The following is a 21,832-nucleotide window of genomic DNA, read 5'->3' as shown; positions in this document are numbered from 1 at the left end:
TATTTTTAATATTATATATTCCTTAAAAATATACTGGGATAGAGCCAAGATAGTGGAGAAGGTAAAGGGACACATCTTATTTATAACAAATTACCATCTAAAAAGCAATGATATAATGCCTTGAAACAAATTCTAGAGCAGCATAATCCCCAAAAATAAAAGGTGAAGTAATTTTTCAGTCAAAAACAACTTAGAAAAGCTTCATGAGGGATCTTGTTCACTGGGGTAGAGGAGAAGCACAGCACACCAGAGCAGGACACATCTAGACAACAGACCCCTATTCAACTGAAGCAGCAGCCAAGGCTTCCAGAACACTAAGTCACAGATAGTAAGAATGGAGGAAGGGTCAGACAACTGCTTAGATTACAGGGATCCTTTTGCTGGCTCTAGGTGCAAGACTTTTGCCATATTGCCCATAAACACAGAACCAGGTGACAGTCCTAGGGCCCGGTAAATAGGAGCACTAGGACACACCAGCATTTGCAGCCACAGGGGAATAAGGAACCCAGACTATAGTTCCAAGTCAGAAAAGAGTGCTTTTGGTTACTCACAAGCTTGGATCTTCCTACATTATATCACCTTGGAACAACTGAAAATTAACAGATCCCCAGAGCTAGCTCTGGAGGCAGCTGCACAAAGGTAGAAATAGTGTTCCCATTACCACAGATACTAATACCAAGTTTAATGCTTGGTTTTTTTTTAAGTTAAAAGAAAAAGGCAGGAAAATTTACACACACACAAAGAAACCCAACATAGAAAATTATTTTGGTGGGGAGATCAGAAAAAAACTTGAAGAAGACAATAAAGTCAATATTACTATATCCAAAGTCTCCAAGAAACATATCAATTGCTCTAAAGTAAAAAAAAGAATTAATGGAGGAGGAGCCCAAAAAGGATTTTTCAAATCAAATAAGAGAGGTGGAAGAAAAATTGGGAAAAGAAATGAGAGTGATACAAGAAAATCATGAAAAAAAGGCAAGGGCTTAGTAAAGAAAGCACCAAAAAATACTGAAGAAATTAATAACTTCAAAACAAAATAAATCAACTAGCAAAAGGGGCATAAAAATGCTAAGAACTTCTTTTAAAAATGCAGACTTGAGGGGCAGCTGGGAAGCTCAGTGGATTGAGAACCAAGCCTAGAGATGGGAGGTCCTAGGTTCAAATCTGACCTCAGCCACTTCCTAGCTGTGTGACCCTGGGCAAGTCACTTGACCCCCATTGCCTAGCCCTTACCACTCTTCTGCCTTGGAGCCAATACAAAGTATTGACTCCAAGACAGAAGGTAAGGGTTTAAAAAAAAAATGCAGACTTGGCCAAATGTAAAAAGATATACAAAAATGCCCTGAATAGAAATATTACTTGAAGGGCAGAACTGATCCTCTGGAAAAAGAGGTACAAGAATCACTGAGGAAAAGACCTCTTTAAAAAGTAGAATTGGCCAAATAGAAAAGAGGATACAAAAGCTTACTTAAGAAAAACTTAACTTAAAAAATTGAAATTGTATAAGTGGAAGCTAATGGTTCCATAAAACATCAAGGAAAAAAAAATCAAACAAAGGCAAAAGAATAGAAAAAATAGAAGAATATGAAGTATCTCACAGGAAAAATAACTGATCTGGAAAATAAATCCAGAAGAGATGATTAAAGAATTATTAGACTACTTAAAAACCACAATCCATGAAAACCATGGAATTTGGACATCATTGTTCAACAAATTATCAAGAAAAACTGCCCTGATATTCTAAAACCAGAGGACAAAATAGAAATTAAAAGAATCCATTGATCACCTCCTGAAAGAGATCCCAAAAGGATAACTCCCAGGAATATTATAGCCAAATTCCAAAACTCTCAGGACATGGAGAAAATAGTGTAAACAGCCAAAAAGAAACAATTCAAACATCATGAAGCCTCAGTCACGATAATACAAGACTTAGCAGCTTCTACATTAAAGAACAGGAAGGTCTGGAATATGATATTCCAAAGGACAAAGGAGCTAGGACTTCAATCAAGAATCATTTACCCAGCAAAAGTGATAATAATAATTCAGGGGGAAAAAATTGGGTATTCAATAAAATAGAAGATTTTCAAACATTCCTAATGAAAAGGTCAGAGTTGAATAGAAAATTTGACTCTTAAATATAAGATTCAAGAAAATTATAAAAAGGTAAATAGGAAAGAGAAATTAAAAAAAACATTCATTAAGGTTAAATATTGTGCATATCCCACAATGGGGAAATGATTCTTTGTCATTATTAGAGCAGTTAGAAGACTATACATAGACAGAAGGCAATGGAGTGAGTTAAATACAATGGAATGACATAAAAATAAAATAAAATTAAGATATGAGAAATAGGGATGCATTGGGAGGAGGGGATAAGAAGAATGGGGTAAATTACTGAACATAAAAGCAGCATGAAAGAGCATTCACAGGGGGCAGCTGAGTAGCTAATTGGATTGAGAGCCAGGCCTAGAGACAGGAGGTTCAAATCTGGCCTCAGATACTTCCCAGCTGTGTGACCCTGGGCAAGTCACTTAACCCCCATTGCCTAGCCCTTACTACTCTTCTGCCTTGGAACCAATTCACAGTATTGATTCCAAGATGGAAGGTAAGAGGCGGAGTCAAGATGGCAGCTTAGCAAGCAGCAAAAGTTCAGACCTCGTGGAAGACCCTTCCTTACTGATACAGACTGAATGCTCCTAGGGCACCGAAATTCAATCTGAACAACAGAACAGAAGCAGGGAACCCTCCTTCTGGACTCAAATCAAAAGGTACACCCCCCAAAAGCCTGAATCTGAGAATACTCAGGGCTAAGGGGAAGGCAGAGCTAAGGTCCCAGGACCCCTCCCCCACAACCCAGAGGGCTGAACCCCAAGCAGCAGCGGGAACCTCTGAGCGGGCAAAGGTGCAGGTTTGCAGGGTCTACCTTGTGAGCAGCGGGGCGCCAGGCTCGAAGCATACAGCTTGGACAGCGGGAAGGAAGCCAGGGAGAAAAGGGCTGTGGCTGGGTCCCTCCATCGGGCTCCAGTCTCACCCTTGCCTCAGGCACATCCAGACCAATCCAGTTGAACTAATCCCATCAGAACTCCTCAGAGTTTAGGGAGTTGGGCAAAGGCACTTGAGGACAGCTGAGAAGCAGCTGGAGAGAACTGGAGAGAGCCCAGCCTTCCAGGAGTCTTCAGAGCCTCAGTGCTTCATACCACATACAGCCCAACCCAATTGAACTCAATCCAATCAAAAGCCTCCAGAGGACAGGGAAGCTAACATTCCTCCTCTAGAGACTGTACCAAGATATCTGACAAAGCTCCAAGAGGGGAGACTGACAGCCCCAAAACCAAAACAAAATGAGAGGAGCAAGAGCACAGCCAAATATGGGGAGCAAAGAAGGGATAAACTCGAGCAAACAACAGAAAAAGAAGAAAGAAATTACAATAGACAGCTTCTGCACAGGTAATGAGCAAACAGCGAATGAAACAGAGGGGGAGGACCCAACAAAGGAAAAATCAGAAATCCTAGCAAATTGGATACAGGCTTTGGAAGAACTCAAAATGCAATTCAAAACGCAATTAAGAGAGGCTGAAGACAATTGGGAAAAGAACTTAAAAACTAAGATAAGTCATCTGGAAACAGAAAATGGTGTCTTGAAAGCCAAAATCAACCAGCTGGAAAATGAGGCAAAGGAGATGAAAGATGAGGCAAAGCAGATGAAAGATGAGGCAAAGCAAATGAAAGATGACCTCCAAAGAAAATCCGACCAAAAGGAAAAGGACGACCAAAAAACTAAGGATGAAATCCAGTCTTTAAGAACCAGAATACAACAACTTGAATCGAGCGACCTCACAAGGCAGCAAGACACTTTAAACAAAACCAAAAGAATGAAAAAATTGAGGAAAATATGAAGCATCTCATTCACAAAACAGAGGATTTAGAAAATCATTCAAGGAGAGACAATTTAAGAATTATTGGCCTACCAGAAGACCATGACAAAAGAAAAAGCCTGGACATTATATTACAGGAAATTATTAAAGAAAACTGCCCCAAAATCCTTGAACAAAAGGGAAAAGTGGAGATTGATAGAATCCACAGATCACCTCCTGTACTTAATCCCCAACTGACAACACCCAGGAATATTATAGCCAAATTCAAGAACTATCAGACCAAAGAAAAGATATTACAAGCTGCCAAGAAGAAGTCATTCAGATACCAAGGAACCACAGTGAGGATAACTCAGGATCTGGCTGCATCCACACTGAAAAAAAGAAAGGCATGGAATACGATATTCCAGAAAGCAAGGGAACTAGGTGTAAACCTTAAAATTCCTTAGACTTATAAATGTTGGAAATTTCACCATTGGGAAATTTCATACTTGGAAAATTTCTTACTGATAGTCTATTGGAATGTGAACCCCATTGGCATGGGAGGTTCCTCCTCCTCCCTTCTTAAGATTACTTTAGGACAGAAACCTTTTGCTGAACAATGGAAAGGACTTTGACCTATGCTTAAGCATAGAACAGGAATTTCTTTGAGTCATGATTGATTCTAGAATTGATACAACAGAGATACTTGGAATGACAGAATCAGGTCTTGGAAAATACAATTTCCACCCCACTCAGTCCTAACAGGATTTAGGAAGGGCTGCAGCATAGATCAAAATTTAATTATTCCAATCTCTACCCTACTCAGGGTAACAGGATTTAGGAAGGGCTGTAGCAAAGGATCAAAGATTTAATTATTTGAGAATATGACCTTCAACAGACATGTGCAAAGCCAGAGACCTCTGGGGGGTCCTGGGTTAAGCTAGAGCCTCCATTGGCACAGGGAAATTGATGGACAGTGATTGGTAGATGTGAGAACTGAGGGGAGGGAACTTGGATGGTTTCCTTAAAGATAGAGGGGTCTGAAGACTCAGGGTGGTGGTTGAGGAGTTGGTCTGAGTGGTTGGAGTGTGCTCTGAGAAGCTTGCTCTGAAGGAAGCTGAAGGTGGGGGCCTTTGAGACTGTTTCTCCATTTTGGTCACGTGAGTAATAGGGACTGATCTCTTTTCCTTGCCCCAGCTATCTAAGGGCTTGGGCCTTTTTGGCCCAGCCTAAACAGAGGGGGTATTTAAGCCCTATTCCCTTCTCTCCCCTTTCTCTCTCTCTATCTCTAATTCCTTTCTTCCTCCTGTTTGTAATTAAACTCTATAAAAGGCTGACGGCTGACTTGAGTTTTCATTTAGGAATTACATAGCTGAATTCCTTGGCGACCTTAAATTAATATATATCAGTCTTTTAAAGTGATTTCCTTGTCACATTGGTCTACAACCAAGAATCAACTACCCAGCAAAACTGACTATATTCTTACAGGGGAAAGTATAGTCATTCAACAAAATAGAAGAATTTCAAGAATTCGTAAAGAAAAGACCAGACCTGAACAGAAAATTTGATGTCCAAGCACAGAACTCAAGAGAATCATCAAAAGGTAATTAAAAAAGAGGGGAAAAAAGAAAAACCAAAAAAAAATTTTTTTAAGAGACTCAATAAGTTAAAATGATATTTATCCCTATAAGAAAAGAGGTCATTGGTAACTCTTAAAAATTGTTTTTATTAGCTGGGCAGCAAAAAGAAATATACTTAGAGGGAACAGCAACAAACTGTATACGATGAAAGGATAAGACATAAATAGGTATATAGATATATGCATGCAAAAATACATACGCATGAGTATGTATATATATATATATATATATATATATATATATAACTAGAGCTTAAAAATAGGCTAATATTAAAAGAAATGGGAAAAGAAACAAATGGGGGTAAATTTATATGTCATAAAGAAGCTCATGGTGGGAGAACATCAATACACTGGAAGGGTAAAGAGGTCAGAGACAGGAAATACTCAACTTTTACATGCTTTGAAAGTGACTCAAAGAGGGAAAAACAATCGAATCCATTGGGGGCAGAGAATAGATTTGCACCCTATAGGGGAGTAGAAGGGTAACAAACAGTCTGGTGGGGAGGGAAGCAGTACAAGAGAGGGAGGGAACGGGGGGTTAATTTTAGAAAGTCTACAGGGAAAATAAGGGGGAGGATAAATAGGGAGGGGGGTAGAAAGGGAAGTAAAATAAGGGTGGGAACAAGGGGATCTGTTCAAAAACCAAGATGGAAGGTAAGAGTTTAAAAAAAAAAAAAGAAAGAGCATTCACAGTGAAGGGGAAGATGGGGGAGGTGGGGAGGAGAACCATGTGAACCATACTCTCATCAGAATTTGCTGAATGAGGTTAAAACATACACAATCAATTGGGTATAGAAAGCTATCTTACCCTACAGGAAAGTCAAAGGGGAAGGGAATATAAGAAGGGATAATAAAAAAAAAAAGAGGACAGGGGCAGCTGGGTTGCTCAGTAGATTGAGGACCAAGCCTAGAGATGAGATGTCCTAGGTTCAAACCTGGCCTCAGACACTTCCCAGTTGTGTGACCGTGGGCAAGTGACATGACCCAGATTGCCTTGGGAAAAAAAAAAAAGAGGACAAATTAGGGGAGGTGGAAATCAGAAACAAAACAGGAGTAACAGAATGGAAAGTAATACACAATAATCATAATGGTATAATTTTTTATTAATCTCTCTAATAAAGGCCTCATTTCTCAAATACATAGAGAAATGAGTTAAATATATAAGAATTCAAGTCATTCTCCCTTTGATAAGTGGTCAAAGATATTATCAGGCAGTTCTCAAATAAAGTAAATAAATCTCCCTATACTCATTCAAAAAAATGCTCTAAATCACTACTAATTCAAGAAATGAAAATTAAAACAACTCTAAAGTACCGTCTCCCATTTATCAGATTGGCTATTATGACAGAAAAGGAAAATCACAAAACTTAGAGGGTATGTGGGAAAGCTGGGACACACAATACATTGTTCAGGGAGTTGTGAACTGATTCAATCATTCAAGAAAGCAATTTGGACATATGCCCAAACTGTCATTAAACAGAACATACCCTATGAACCGGCAATATCATTATTAGGTTTGTGTCCTTACAAAATTTTTTAACAGGGTGGTAGAGAGGACCTATATTTACAAAAATATTTAAAGTGGTTCTTTCTAGAGAGAAAAAGATTTGGAAAATGAGGGGACACCCATCAATTGGGAAAGACTGAGTAAATTATAGTATATGATTGTAATGGAAGAAAAACCTGGGAACACTAACATGAAATGAAACAGAGTAAAATAAGCAGTACAATGACAGGAATACTTTACAATGAATAACTGTGAATAATACCTATTCTCAGCAATGCAATGATACAATACTATCATGATAAAAAATGCCATCACTTCCAGAGAAGAAGAACTGAGTCTGAATCCAAACCAAAGCAAACTTTTATTTTCTTAAATTTTTTTTCTATTTGAGTTTCCTTTCACAAAAGGATTAATATGGAAAAAAGTTTTACATGATTGCACATGTAAAATATATATGAGATAATTTACCTTAAGGGAGGTCGGTGGGTTAGAGGTGGAAGGACGAGATTTCAAAACTCAATATTCTTTGAAAAATGTTGGAAAATGTTTTTACATGTAATAGGAAGAAAAATTAAATAAAATGGAATGCCTTAAAAAAATAAAAATAAAAGATAAAACTCCTGAATTTAACTTGCCAGAAATGAATTGGTTATCTACTAAGAAACAAGACCTCTTTTTCTCCCAGGGTCTTGAATCACCTGAGCAAATCGCTTGGATTTGCTCATTTTAAATAATTTCTGCCTCTTGATTTTATATCAACAAAATCCGTTTTCAATTCAATTTCAATTGAACTCCATATTAACACCCCAATCCAATCCTAGCTTACCTTCAAAACCTTTCATCCCTATTCTAATGCATTCTCATATACAAAAGCTATAATTTTCCTCATATTACTATTTTCAATGATGGTTTATTATAATTTATCATAATTTAAATGATCCATTATCTTTGTGATATGCCACTCATATCTATCTTTTCATTAAATGCCATTCTTTTTAATGTCCTTCCGTAAATGTTCCTCACAAAGGTTTACCAAATGTGTTACACAGCTTCTTCTACTTCTTACAGATTTCATGAATAACAGTGCAACAATCAGGCTGTCCATATGTTTTCCCATTGTAATTATGACTAGCTCACCTGCTTTGCTGGTCAGACATATTCTATCTGACTCACTCTACATTCCAGTCACACTGGCCTACTTGTTCATTGTTCTTCTTTTATAACATTCCATCTCCTGCTTCTATGCAGACTATACACCATGTTTAAAATGGTATCCATGATGGTCAAATGATAGGAACAGGCAATTTTCAGAAGAAGACAAAGCTATTCATAATTATATGAGTTATGTAATTATATGAAAAAAATGTGCTAGTTCATACTGGTTAGATTGGCTAAACTGACAATAAAAAAAAATTATAAATGCTAGAGGGGATGTGGAAAATCAGGAACACAAATGCATAATTAGTAGTCCTGAACTGATCCAACTAGTCTGGAGAATAATTTGAAACAATGCCCAAATAGCTATAAAACTATGCATACCCTTTGACCTAGTAATACTACTATTAGCAATACTCTGTATCCCTTAGAGCTAAAAGAAAAATAGAAAGTGTCTATATATACAGAAAAATTTACAGTAGCTCTTTTTGTGGTAGAAAGGAAACTAAGAGCATATCGATCAACTAAACAATAGTTGAACGAATTGTGGTATGTGATTCTGATGGAATACTACTGTGCTATAAAAAATGACAAATAGGATAGTTTCAAAAAAACTTTAGGAAAATATACATGAACTGATGCAAAATCAAATGATCAGAACCAGGAAACACTGTATACACAAACAGCCATAATGTATGATGATCAAATGTGACGGAGTCACTACTCTGATCAAGACAATGATAAAAGACAGGATGAAGGGGCAGGTAAGTTCAAGTGTGGCCTCAGATACTTCCTAGCTGTGTGTGACCCTGGGTAAGTAACTTAACCCAAACTTCCTAGCCCTTACCACCCTTCTCCCTTAGAACTAATACTTAGTATTAATTCCAAAAGAGAAGGTAAAGGTTTAAAAAAAAAAGACATTATGAAACATACTACACACTTCTAGAGAGCGAGCAGATGAATGGAATGCAAATTTAAAAAAATTTTTTTCCTTTATTTTTCTTGACTTTTTTTTGCAACATGTATAATATGGAAATATATTTTGCTTGGTTTCATATGTATAATTTATATGATATGAGTAAGGAAGAGAGAGGGAATGAGAGAAAATTTACCAAATGGAATGTTGAAAAAAATGATAAATTTTTAAAAATACTTTTCAAATTAATAAAATGTTAACCCCTCTTTCCTCTGCTTCTAGAAATCCAATTACCTTTAAAAGCTCAGCTCATCAATTCAAATGCTACCTCCTATCTGCAATGTTTTCTGATGCTCCAAGTTGTTAGTATTCTAGCCAAGACCCCAAGAAATTATTTTGCTTTCATTCTATGTAAATTATATCTACTTATCTGTGTCCTTTATTATATGTATATATTAGTTAGCTAGTATCCATCAAATATACCCTCAAATATCATCTATTACAGTTTTTCCCCAAAAGAACATGTATTCTTTGAAGACCGGAACTATTTCTTTTTTTCACTTGAAAGCAACAGCACATAACACAGTGTCTGACCTATGGTAGGAATTTAATATTTGTTTAACTGAAATGAATTTTAGTCTTTTTTACCTCTACTTCTCCAACTCAAGTCACAGTATGTACTATGTTACATTACACCTACCATAAACCTTTCCATTGCCATTTGGATTATTTAAAACTGATTTTCTCAAATCATGCTAGTTTGTGAATTGTATTCATATACACCAACCCTTGAGAGAACTTGTTTTTAAAAGATATGCTTTCTTTTTTTAAAAGAACATGCAGGAATAAAAAGCACTGCACAATTTCCCAAATGCAATCCAGTGCCTTCAACTTCAATTTTTTATTCATCGCCACAGCCTACCCAAGATATATGAATCAATAGCCAACTACGTAACAAAATTAAAATTATATATTCTTCATCCATTTCTTTTTCCGTGGACATATTCAAAAGATTATCTTGTTATAAGTCTAGCATATCAAACCTAATTCTACCACCTGATGTAAGTTCTCTAGAAATTATTCATTCTCTCCACCTCCCTTATTAGATTACCCACATAAATTCCTAGTTTCTGCTTCTAATGTCAAACTTTTCCTTATTATATAACTCTGCTTTATATCCCTTTCTTCTTCAAAAATCAAACATCTCTCCACCAGAACCTACTTCTCTTTCAGCATCTCCTTTTCAGTTATTATCACCATCATCTAAGCTCAAAACCTCGTAGTCAACTCTCTCTTCTGTCTCCCTCACCCTCCACTCTGAGCAATATATTCTCACTGATTCTACCTCTCTAATCTCTCTCCTATCCTCTGATCCCATCTTTGCATTCCTACTTTAATCACCATAATTTTCCCTTATCATATTTTACCTAAACTATTTTCATAATCTTCTAGGTCTTCTTACCTCCAGTCTTTCACTTCCTATACATAGTCTAATAAACAGGAAGATGGTGGCAATAAGACAAATTAAAAAATAACTTGTATTGTCACTTCATCAGTGTAGAGAAGTTTCTACTGATAGTTTTAACAATCTATAATTATAAGGCACTTATAGGAGACTAAGACATTATGTAACATTATATTACTATATTGTCCAAACCATAAATTTATCAGTGTGGGATCCTCCCATCTCAAAAATTCCTTCTATGGAAACAAATCAACAACTCAAAGTGTCTTGGAAAGAGGTTAAGTGACTTATCCTTGACACAGAGCCAGGAAGAAATTTATTCTATGGTATTTTGCAATTGATAACGTATAGCCTGCTAATATTCTCCTGTTATTTTATTAATTAAATCTCCTTAACTAGACTTTAGCTTGGTCTGTTCTAATACAGAATTAGTTTTCATATCATACCTTTTCTTCAAATAATATATGCTTAATTAAAGTTTCCAAATATGAAAAGAGAATGAGACATATTTCCTGGATAACCAAGTTCTGTTTCCACTTCATTTTTACTCTTTCTATGACTGTCCACTGGTACTTTCCCTTGTATGATAAATGTGTTTTATTTATATGATAAATGTGTTTTATTTAAAGCAATCATAAACTATATTTGAGGACTATTTAAAAGTCCCTCAAAGTTGGTGTGGTATACTTACTAATAGTCTTTTTTAACAACAGGGTTCAGGATGGCATGAGGAGAAAAAAGTCATAGTCATGAAATCTCCTTCCTAAAATCAGTACTTCCGGAGATAATTCTAGTATCTATTCTATATTATTCTACGACAGGTGCCATAGTAGATAGACCCAGGTCTGGAATCAGGAAGACCCCCAGTTCAAATCTGTCTCAGACGCTAGTTCTGTGACCCTGAGTAATTCACTTAACCAATGTTTACTTCATTTTTCTCATCTATAAAATGGGTGTTAATAATAGTACCTTACCTCTCAGGGTTATTGTAAGGATCAAATGAGATAATAATTGTAAAGTGCTTAGCACAGTGCTAACACATATTAGCCAAAGAAATGTTAGCTATTTAGTAGTAGTAGTAGTATGGTCACTTTTATTCTATTTCCTCTGCATAAGAAAGACAAGTCTCAGTAGTACTAGCTCTCCAAGGGTCTATCAGGCAAAACTGATAACAGAAAAATAAAAATAGAAGTAGAAACAGAATTTATGTTTCCAGGAAATCCTAATTATTTTACTACTGATGAGGCCCTATATTCTGAAAAGAAAATTTCAAAGCATTCCAACTTCTATTACTACAACTGGGAAAGAACAAATATTCTATAAAAGGTGGTACATAAAAACCTAACTATCTAGGGGAAAAAAACCATTCGGGTAATAAGGCAACTAGACCTTTGCATGTAAAGCTTTAAAAGCTTGTTCAACAAGAAAATAGATGCAGCTTTGTGTTTTAGTCTGATCTCTAGTTCACCAAATTACACATCACATTCTACAAACACATTATGTAGAGACAGAGAAGGATAAAAGACCATGGGAGTAGAACTGGGGGGGAAAAATGATTCAATCCCAGGGACTCTCATTCCCCCAGCCCAAATTACCCCAAAACCAAAGTCATCCCAGAAGGTAGCAGATGAGCCATTATGTTATTTCACTGGACTTCTGCACACCAACAAACACCAAAAGACAAAATCTTCCTCTCAAGACAGATCAAACTTTGCACAGCCACAACTATAGAAAGTCTTTCAACTGAAGCTTTGGAAGGTAAAAGAGCAAAATTCTATTGGAACCTGGCTAAGGTAAGTAAAACAAAATATTTTCCAACTACAGGGGCAAAATAAAAATATTTCCAGAGCCAGAGCCAGTCACTTACCTGTGGCACCACATCCTGAAGGAAGGTCACAACACTTTCCATATAAGACTGCTCCCTGAAAAAAAGAAAAGAAAATGAAGAAAAATCACCAAGAAAGCTTAAGATAGTAGAACACAATGTAAGTAAAGGACAAAGATCAGTTTATAAGTACTGAAATAGCCTCCCCTCTGAATGAGTCAACTCAAGAAAAAAAAAAAGAGTTCAATTTCCATCCCACAGTTTTCTTCAACTTATCCAATTTGGGCAACTTGATTTTTCTAGTCTCATAAGCCTCTTTGATAACTTAAAAAACTTGAATGTAACTGACTTTAGAATTTTAAAATTCTTTTATTAGAAATAAAACTTAACAACAAAGGAAAAAACACAAAATGAAGATATATACAGAATTCTTTCCTAGCATATTTATAGTCTTTACCTCTTGATAAAGTCATATTTCATACCTGCAGATCCAGTGTGATCTATGTTTAAAATGATGACAGAAAATAAACTCTGTTGATAGAAGCCCTAGTAACTTAAAAAAGAAGTTAAGCTGAGTCAAGGCAATACAATGCCATAGTTAGGTCTAAGACAAAATGGTGCTGATGACTATACTAAATGTCTGTCCTCTAAATTTGAAACAAAATTACATTGCAGGTGCAGAATGTAAAGATGTAAATCTATAGTCATTAAGGCCCCATGGCTCTGAAGGCAAAATTAAAGGTGTGAAAGATTTGTCTAAAAAGGAGGTACAAAGTAACACTATTAATGTAACTTGCCAATAATACTTAAAACATGAAGGATGTGAATATCAGCAGTAGAAAAACTGACAATACAAATTCGTTTTGGATATGAGTTATCCTAAATCTTTAAAATCACCCAAAGACCTACAAGTGCTAGCTGTAACAAAAAATAATCAAAATAAGAAGACAACCAAAGCTATTATAAATTGCACATAAAACACCATGCTTTTTTTCCCCAAAAATTTTAACATATATCGCATGGTTTCCTTAAAGTTACTTCCTTTTCATTCTGCAACAACAAAGAGAAAATACAAGAACAAAAGACTATCAAGAATAATTTAAATATTAAGAGGCAAAAAAAATGTTTCATTAGTATCTGTCACAAGCATGCATGGCACTAAAAAGCATAGGCAAAAATGCATAGCAAAAATGGAAAGATTCAGCTATGATAAAAATCAACAGAGATTAATATTTTCTTGAGAAAGAATAAAAACAGGTCTTTGTGTTTTCCAAATAAAACAAGACTTTGTTTTTAAACTTAAGCAAGTTTATAAGATCAATGAATTTAGAAATGAAAGCCATTATATGAATCTAGTTTAACTTTTCTCCTTTAACAGAAGAAGAAACTGAGTCCCCAAGAAGGTAACTTGCCCATAGTACGTAGTTTAAATTCAATGACTATTGAAAGAGAAGAAATGGAGGGGGTAAATGCTACTTATGTTTTAAAGCAGTGTCAGTAGTTAGTTAATGCATTCCATTATCATTTATGAAATGCCAACTGTGTGCTAAAGCACGGTACCAAGAACTGGGAATATACCCAAAAAAATAGTCCTGCTGACAAGTTTATATTTAATCAGGGAAAATAATATGAATGCAGCAAGTAAATCAAAATACATACAATGTAAATATGAAGTAATTTAGGAGGAGAGAATTAACAACTAGAGAAGGAAAATAAAAACCAGGAAAGAATTTGTGGAGGAGATGGTGCTTCAGTTGTGCCTTAAAAGAAGCAGAGATTCTATGAGGTAAATAAGAGAAGGGAGAGCACTTGAGCCTGCTAAAAGAAATGGAGACAATAAATAGCATGTAATAATATGGAATGCGCAAATAAGGGAATTTGGCTGGACTAAAATATATAATGAAGAATAATTAGCCAGGAAAAGTAGGTTAGAGCTAGATAAAAAGCTTTTAAATAATAATGGGTAGATGAATGGTACTTTTTACTAGAAGCAACTAGGAGAAACCAAAGTTTCTTGAGCAAAAGAATAAATGATAGGGTTGTTTTTTTTTAATTGTTGTTCAGTCATTTCGGTTGGATCTGACTATTAATGACCGCAGTTTAAGATATTCTGAGTAAAGATAGTGGAGTGGTTTACCATTTTCTTCTCCAGCTCATTTTACAGATAAGGAAAGTGGGGTCAATGGGGGAACTGATTTACCCAAGGTCACACAGCTAGTGTCTGAGGCACCCTGTGCTCTATCCACTGCACCACCTAGCTGCTCCTATAATAGTTAGACCTGTGATATAAAAGTTATAAGATCATCAATTTGGCAGCTATTTGGAAAACAGATTAAATGGGAAAAACTGGAGGAAGGAATATCAATTAGGACAGAGATACAATAATCTAGACAAAAGGTAAGGAAGGTCTAAACTAAAATAACAATAATGTGAGTGAACAGAAGGGTATGGATGTGAGACATATTGTAGAGGTAGAATCAGCAAGATCTGACAACTAATGATACATGAGAAATAAAGGAGAGGAAAGAAGAATACCCAGCTTGTGAACCTTGCTAATTAGAAAGATGATACATAGTACTCTCAACAGAGTTGAGTAAAGTTAAGAATTAGAGGACAGAGGGGGATATAAGGCAGGAATAAGATCTGTTTGGATCATGAGCTTACGATTTCTATAGGCCATCCAGCTGAAAATGTTCAATAGCTAGTTGGTGATGAAAAATAAAGTCTCAAAAAAAATCTAAGGCTGGATTCATTTAACTAGACATAGATGATACCTGAATCCCTTGAGAACCATGAAGATATCAACAAAAAAGAGATATGAAGAGAAAAAAGATCCAAGAACAGGGCAATGGCGTACACCAAAACATGATGGAAATAACCCAGTTAAGAATAACAAAGAGACAAAAAGTAAAAGGGGAGAGACATTTAAGGGTAAAGGAAAGTATATGTAGTTCAACTACTGAATTAAACTGAGTTAAGATTGGAAAAGAAGAAAAGTAAAATCTGAGCTGCTTTAACAAACCATCTGGGAAAATACTGGCTCCCAATTTTCTTTGCCTGTAAATAGAAGTTGTACAGACCTGAATTATCCTATACCAAAGATATGTATTGTACTGTTTTTCAATGAAACATGAATTAAAAAAAAAAAACAAAACTTGATATATTAAAAAAAAAAAAAGGTGGACTTGGAGGTAACCTTGAGAACAAAGAAGAGATCTGTGGTGAGTTGGAAAGATGATGAAGAATGTGGAAGGATGGAATGTTTATGGTTATAGGTAGGGGGCTTTCAAAGTTCTTGTTCATGGTTCAAGAATGGTTTTTTCAAGGAGTCAAGAGACTGAACAAAAAATACCAAGTATACAAATATAGCTGAGTCAGAGAGAGTATGGAGAGAAGTAACATATAAAAAGTCTGGAAAGGTAGGAAGGGCCAAGAACATGAAGTTTTGAAATGCTAAACAAAGGATTTCATAATGGATTCTAAAGGTAATTAGGAGTCATTGGAATTTGTTGAGCAGGAAGATGACATGGTCAAACCTGCACTTTAGGAAATTCACTTTGGAAAGAGAAGAGCTTGAAGGCAGAAAAATCAGTTAAAAAAAAAAGCTATGGTAAGATAAGAGGGGATAAGCATCTAAACTAAGATGGTGTTTGAGTAGACAGAAGAGGACATACATACATAAAAATATATATATTCAAGAAGCATTTCCAAATTGGAAATGACATCATGCAAATGACTAGATGTATGGGATAAGGATGACATAAAAGTTTTGATCCTGGGTAACTAAGAGGATTGTATTACTCAAGTATAATGGGGAAAAAGGAGCTAGGTAGCACAATAGTTAGAGCACCACACCTGGAATTGGAAGACAAATTTCAAATCTGTTTGACTCTGGGCAAGTCACTTTATCCTAACAATCCTTACTGTTCTTCTGCATTAGAATGAATACTTAGTATTGATTTAAAGACAAAAGTATACTAAAAAAAAGAATAGGGAAGTGGCATGTGATCATGATAGTGTATTGTTATGATATAAGAAATGCTGAGTAGGATGGTTCAGAAAAATCTGGGAAGACTTATATGAATTGATGCAAAGTGAAGTGAGGAGAACCAGAACCAGAGGAATGTTGTAAGGATGATCAATTGTGAAAATTTGATGTACTATTATCAATACAATGATCAATACAATTTTGAAGAATTTATGATGAAAAATGCTATCCATCTCCAGACAGAAAACTGATGGAGTTTGTGTACAGATTGAAGAATAATTTTTTCACTTTATTTTTCTTGCTTTTTTTTGCAACATGTTTTTCCATTGTTCAATTATCTCCAATTCTTTTTTTTTTTTTTGACTCTAAGACCCACAGCACACCAATAATGTCCATGAAGTTTCTTTGGCATATACGGGAGTGGTTTGCCATTTCCTTCTCCAGTGGATTAAGACAAAGAGAGGTTAAGTGGTTTGCCCAAGGTCACACAGCTAATATCTGAGGCAAGATTTGAACTACTCAGGTCTCCCTGAGTCCCAGCACTCTATCCACTGAGCCACCTAGTTCATCATTATGACTAATACAGAAATATGTTTTGCATTATTTCACATGTGTAATTGACATCATATTTCTTGTCTTCTTAATAAGTGAAGGGGAAGGAGATAATTCGAAAGAAAAAAATTTTAATGAATGTAAAATTTTTTTTCTTTTTTTAAGGAAAGAGGGAAAAATGGGAAGACTTGGGGAGAAAAATAATGATTTTTCTTTCAGCTATACTGAGTTTGAGATGCCTATAGGACATCTTGTTCAAAATGTCTACTAGGCAATTGGTAGAACAGGGTTAAAGCTTAGAAAAGAGACTAGGGACGGATAAACAAACCGGGGAACCATTGCAAAGAGATGAGAATTCAATATATAAGAGATCAAAAGATCAACAATATAGAGGGAAAATGGTAAATAATCCCAGAACAGAGACTTGGGAGGATATATACAGTTAATGAATGTGACAGAGATGAACATACAGCAAAAGAGATTAAGAACTATTAGTCATCCCAAAAGAAAACAATGGCACAAAAACCCAGAGAGAGAATTTTCAAGAGGATAAGGTAGTCACCAAGATCAAATGCTGTGTAGAGGTCAAGATGAAGACTTTTAAAAAGGCCATTTAGATTTGGCAAATAAAAGTAACTTTGGAAAGAACAGTTTCACTTAAAGATAAGGTTATAAGGCAGATACAGAATGCTTAGAAGTGAGTAAAAGCAGAGGAAAGCCACTAACATAGTGGCTTTTTTTTCTCAAAGAGGTTGTGTAGGAAGGAATGAAGAGATATTGAATGATAGCTAGCCAACAGGCAAATGTCAAATTAAGGTTTTTAAAGACAGAGGAGACATGGGCATATTTATATTCTGTAGGGAAGGAGCCAATAGTTAGTGAGAGATTGAAGATTAGAAAGAGTAAAAATTATTGTGAGGACAAACTATTTTAGATGAGATTTATGATCAAGAATGTATCCAGAGGGATAAGCCTTGGAACTTCATCAAACTTGAAGGAAGATATATTCAAAATATAATCAAGAGGGTACGGTTAATAGGAGCTCTCAGTAAATGGTATCAATTTTCTCAGTAAAGTATGAGGTGAGGTCCTTGACTAAATAGTAAGGAAGAGAGTGATATAAGAGCCTTGAAGAAAAGAAAGTTCAAAGTGGGAGAAAGAATTGACTAGAGACAATAAGAAGGATTGCCTTGCTACAGTGCTCCAGATGAGAAAAGAGAATATGAATGTGTAATAGGTTCCACCTATGGCTGAGATAAAATAAATGTCCTCCATACTGCTCTCTCAAGGGCTTTACTTATCTGATAAGGCCAAAACTTAAAAATATCTTCCAAAAGTAAGCACTTCTCTGAAAACAAAAAAACACTTGGACTACTGATCATAGCTAGAGAAATAAATGAGCCCCAATCTTCATAAGCCATTGGGCTTTTATTTAAAGTTTCTTACGTTACAGCCTGAGGACGAACCAAAACTCCCCCAGTACATCGGCTGGGTCTTCGTGGAGATTCTGTAGCCATGGCTGCTTTCACAATACCTATTTCCAGAAGAAAGGAAAAAAATAAAATCACTATGTGAGAAAATTTACACTTACTCAATAACTTGGTCCTTTTCAGGACTGCCTGCCTATTTGTGATATTTATTCAGGAACTGCTGTACAGAGGGAAAAGACTAGAGGAAAAAATAACTTCATTTTTATTTCAAAATAATTAAATTAACTTACAGTTAGAGTTTTGTAGTATATAAAGTGTTTTTCTCATAAAAACCTTATAATATTGGTAGCGGAATTCTTATTACCAACTTACATAAGAGTAAAATGATGGAAAGAAAAATTAAATGATTGCCCAGAATCACTTAGCTACCTGTTCAGCACTTTTTCCACTATCCAACATTCCTTTGCTTGTGTTTCAATATAAGCCTTCATTTCAGAACCTCATAGATTCATTCATTCCAGGAAGAATAGGAAAAAATAGAATGTGATGAGGTTTACAGTGAAATACGCATCAATATAATGGAACCATTCCTATGAATCTGAGTTCAAAAATTTTCTATACTATTTTCAAATCAGGATGAATTTATTAGCACTTATACAAAATCCTATCCGAAGTGTTTTTTAAAATAGAGACCTACATTATAAATTGGATTTGGTACCCTATTTGTCCATAACAAACAGCTTTTGCATAAGTTAAAACGACATTTAGTTCAAGTTGCACTGCCAAGGAATGGCAACCACATGCAAAAGGTTGCTCTGACTCGATTTGATGAGATTAAAGCAGGAAAAGTTATTTTTGAATCCTGAAACTAGTTCATAGACCCTGGGTAAGTCACTTATTCTGCTGGCCTCAATTCCTTCATTCTTTGTAAAATGGGGGTAATGCCTGCCAATAACCAGGGTTGCTGTGAGAAATATATAGAGCATTTTGTAAACTTTAAAGTGCTATAACAAATGCTAGATATCATTATTCTGGAGGCTTAAAAAAAAAAAACCCTTACCTTCCAATATTGGTTCCTAGGCAGAAGAGTGGTAAGAGCTAGGCAATGAGGGTTAAGTGACTTGCCAGGGTCACACAGCTAGGAAGTGTCTGAGGTCAAATTTGAACCCAGAACCTCCTTTCTCTGGGCTTGACTCTCAATCCACTGAGCCACCAAGCTGCCCTTATATCATTGTTAATGATAGTTTAATAATTATTTCAGTGTAGTTGGTTTCCTTTGTAATTCTAAGCATTTTATATATTTAAAAAACATTTTGAAGAGTTCATAAGTTTCCATTAGACTGACAAAGGAATCTATGACACAAAAAGACTTGAGAATTCCTGTATTCATGATCTGGGAAAATACTAAGACTTATGAATGCTATCCACCTCCAGAGAAAGAATTATTGGAATTGAATGGATGTGGATCAAAGCATACTATCTTTCACATCAGTGTACTTACAGTTCTATTGGGGGGGAGGGGTTGGCTCTGTATGAGTTTGCTTTTCCAACACCAACCAATATGGAAGTGTTTTGTGTTATAATAAATTTTGGTAATGAATTCCTGCATTAAAGAGGGTTAAATATCTGTTTCTCATTTCCTATGAATCTAATAGGGCATACTCAGCAATGGAGATGATGTGGCCGGTGCTACTGTGTTTAACAGCCACCTTCTGTGCTTGGCCTATATAGTAAAGTAGGAGGGTTTTCCAGCAGAATTCTTAGACCTTAAGAGTTCCTAGTCACAATCATAAGGAAACCTCTAAACTTCAATATCAGGTCTTAGAGAAATTAACCATGTGACCAGAGGGTGGAACCTGAACCAATTCTAGTGGAGTGGGAACAGTTCCTAGGATTAAGGATCCTGGGATGGCCCGAAGCTATAATTACAGCAATAGCCTGATAAAGTGAAAGGGAGAAAAAAAAATATTTACAACATAACCAAGTTCTTTCCTTTTGGAGGGGGATCCAAGTCTTTAAAAGTAATCCCATAAGGTTTGAAGCAAGATAAGAAGGGAAAAGAATTAGCTCTCTTACAAACCCAAGTTCTTTGAGAAGTATTCAGTATAGTGCCATCAGACTCAAGGCTATCTCCCTCTTCAAAGGGAGATACAGTCCCAAACAAAGGCTTGTTTCCACTAAGTTAATAAAGGAACTTCTATAATCAATCTCTCACAAAGCAAAGAATGAATCCTAAGTTAAGTACAGTTAGCACAACTTCATTCAAACAAACTTCTTGTCTCCCAGAGGTCCAACTCGAGCCAGGCAAAAAAGGTTGAAGACAAAGACAAGAAACTCTCCCCATGCTTCCAGATGACAACTCTAACCTCTGATCCTTCAATTTCTTCTGAAATTCGGGACCAAATGAGAACTAAGGAATGCCTCAGCAGAGTCAGGAAAACATGAAACAGGGCTCCTGGCTGAGAGGAGGGCATAGAAGGTATGATGTGCCACTGACTGTCCACAGAGAGGATAGCACCATACCTAGCACATGGTCTCTTTACAATTACCCTACCACCTGGAGCTAAAAGAGGGAGCCCCAAAAAACCGTGTATTTGAGGCAATGGGGGAGTGAATCAATCGACCAAGCCACAAAAGAACAGAGTGAGAGAGCAAGGGGAGAGAGCACCCCTTCAACGGCAAAAGCTACCCACGCCTTTCACCGCACCCCACCCCCATTAGCTATTAAAAACCTCGGTGGAGAGCCTCCTGAGAAGGGGGCAGCGGTTCCCTCGGGCCCAGGAGTCCGGGGCACCCCAATGCTGCCCAGGGGTGGGGCCGGTCGTCTGCCTCGAAAGCGCCAGTTCCAAGGGCCCTTTCCAAGCCGGAACCTTAACGCCAGTGGGCAAGGCTCTCCTCCCTGCCCTGGGGCATAACCTCCCACCACTAACCAGACACTAGACACCCACCGCCCAGCGCGCACCCAGTCTCTCAGCTCTACTCAGCGTCCCACCCCGGAAGTCCGGCTGCCCCCAGTCCTTAAATCTCCAGAACCCCTGAAAGCCCACTTGCCCCCTCACCGGCAGCCCCGCCGGTAACCGGGCTCTCTCGCTGCCTTGCTCACTGTTTAGAGTCCTTCTTCGATGAGTGACAAGCTGCGCCTCCTACCTACGCCATGGCGGAACTCGCTAACTGGCCAATCCCAGGGGCATCTCGGCCACAAACCGGCACCGCCCCCCGGGCCGATGGAGCCAATCGGCAGTGAGCAAAGTCTTAGCCAATCGGAAATGGCTAAAAGGAAAATAACAGTGAGGCTAGATTCAGCTCAGATTCAGTAGTGAAAAGAACCAGAAAAAGGGCATCGGTGAATAAGTTCGTGTTCCCTAAAGACTCTGGCTTAATGATCTTGGAGAGAAACCTACCTGTGTTAAGGTCTTTTTGACGTCCCTCCTCCCTACCTGAGTCGGTCAGGAGGACGGGTGTGTGTGTTTACATCGAATTCTCGCGACAGCTGATTCGAAA

At 36.7% G+C, this 21,832-nt stretch overlaps 1 protein-coding gene across 1 annotated transcript in view; it reads right to left on the bottom strand.

The window, feature by feature from the left end:
• Positions 1 to 21,487, bottom strand: part of BCAS3 (BCAS3 microtubule associated cell migration factor) — a 957,541-nt gene extending 936,054 nt beyond the window's left edge. Inside the window, exons 1-4 of the mRNA XM_056814655.1 lie at positions 21,483 to 21,487; positions 21,294 to 21,433; positions 18,348 to 18,435; positions 12,404 to 12,458 (exon numbers count right to left, since the gene is read on the bottom strand). Of these exons, the coding sequence (XP_056670633.1) occupies positions 12,404 to 12,458; positions 18,348 to 18,435; positions 21,294 to 21,433; positions 21,483 to 21,487 (288 nt within the window). The remainder of the gene's footprint in view (positions 1 to 12,403; positions 12,459 to 18,347; positions 18,436 to 21,293; positions 21,434 to 21,482) is intronic.
• Positions 21,488 to 21,832: the final 345 nt, after the last annotated feature.

Source organism: Monodelphis domestica, chromosome 2 (assembly GCF_027887165.1).
Source record: "Monodelphis domestica isolate mMonDom1 chromosome 2, mMonDom1.pri, whole genome shotgun sequence".
In the NCBI taxonomy this organism is placed as follows: Eukaryota; Metazoa; Chordata; class Mammalia; order Didelphimorphia; family Didelphidae; genus Monodelphis; species Monodelphis domestica.
Note: the sequence above shows the minus strand (reverse complement) of the source record. Positions and strands in the feature narration are given on the sequence as shown.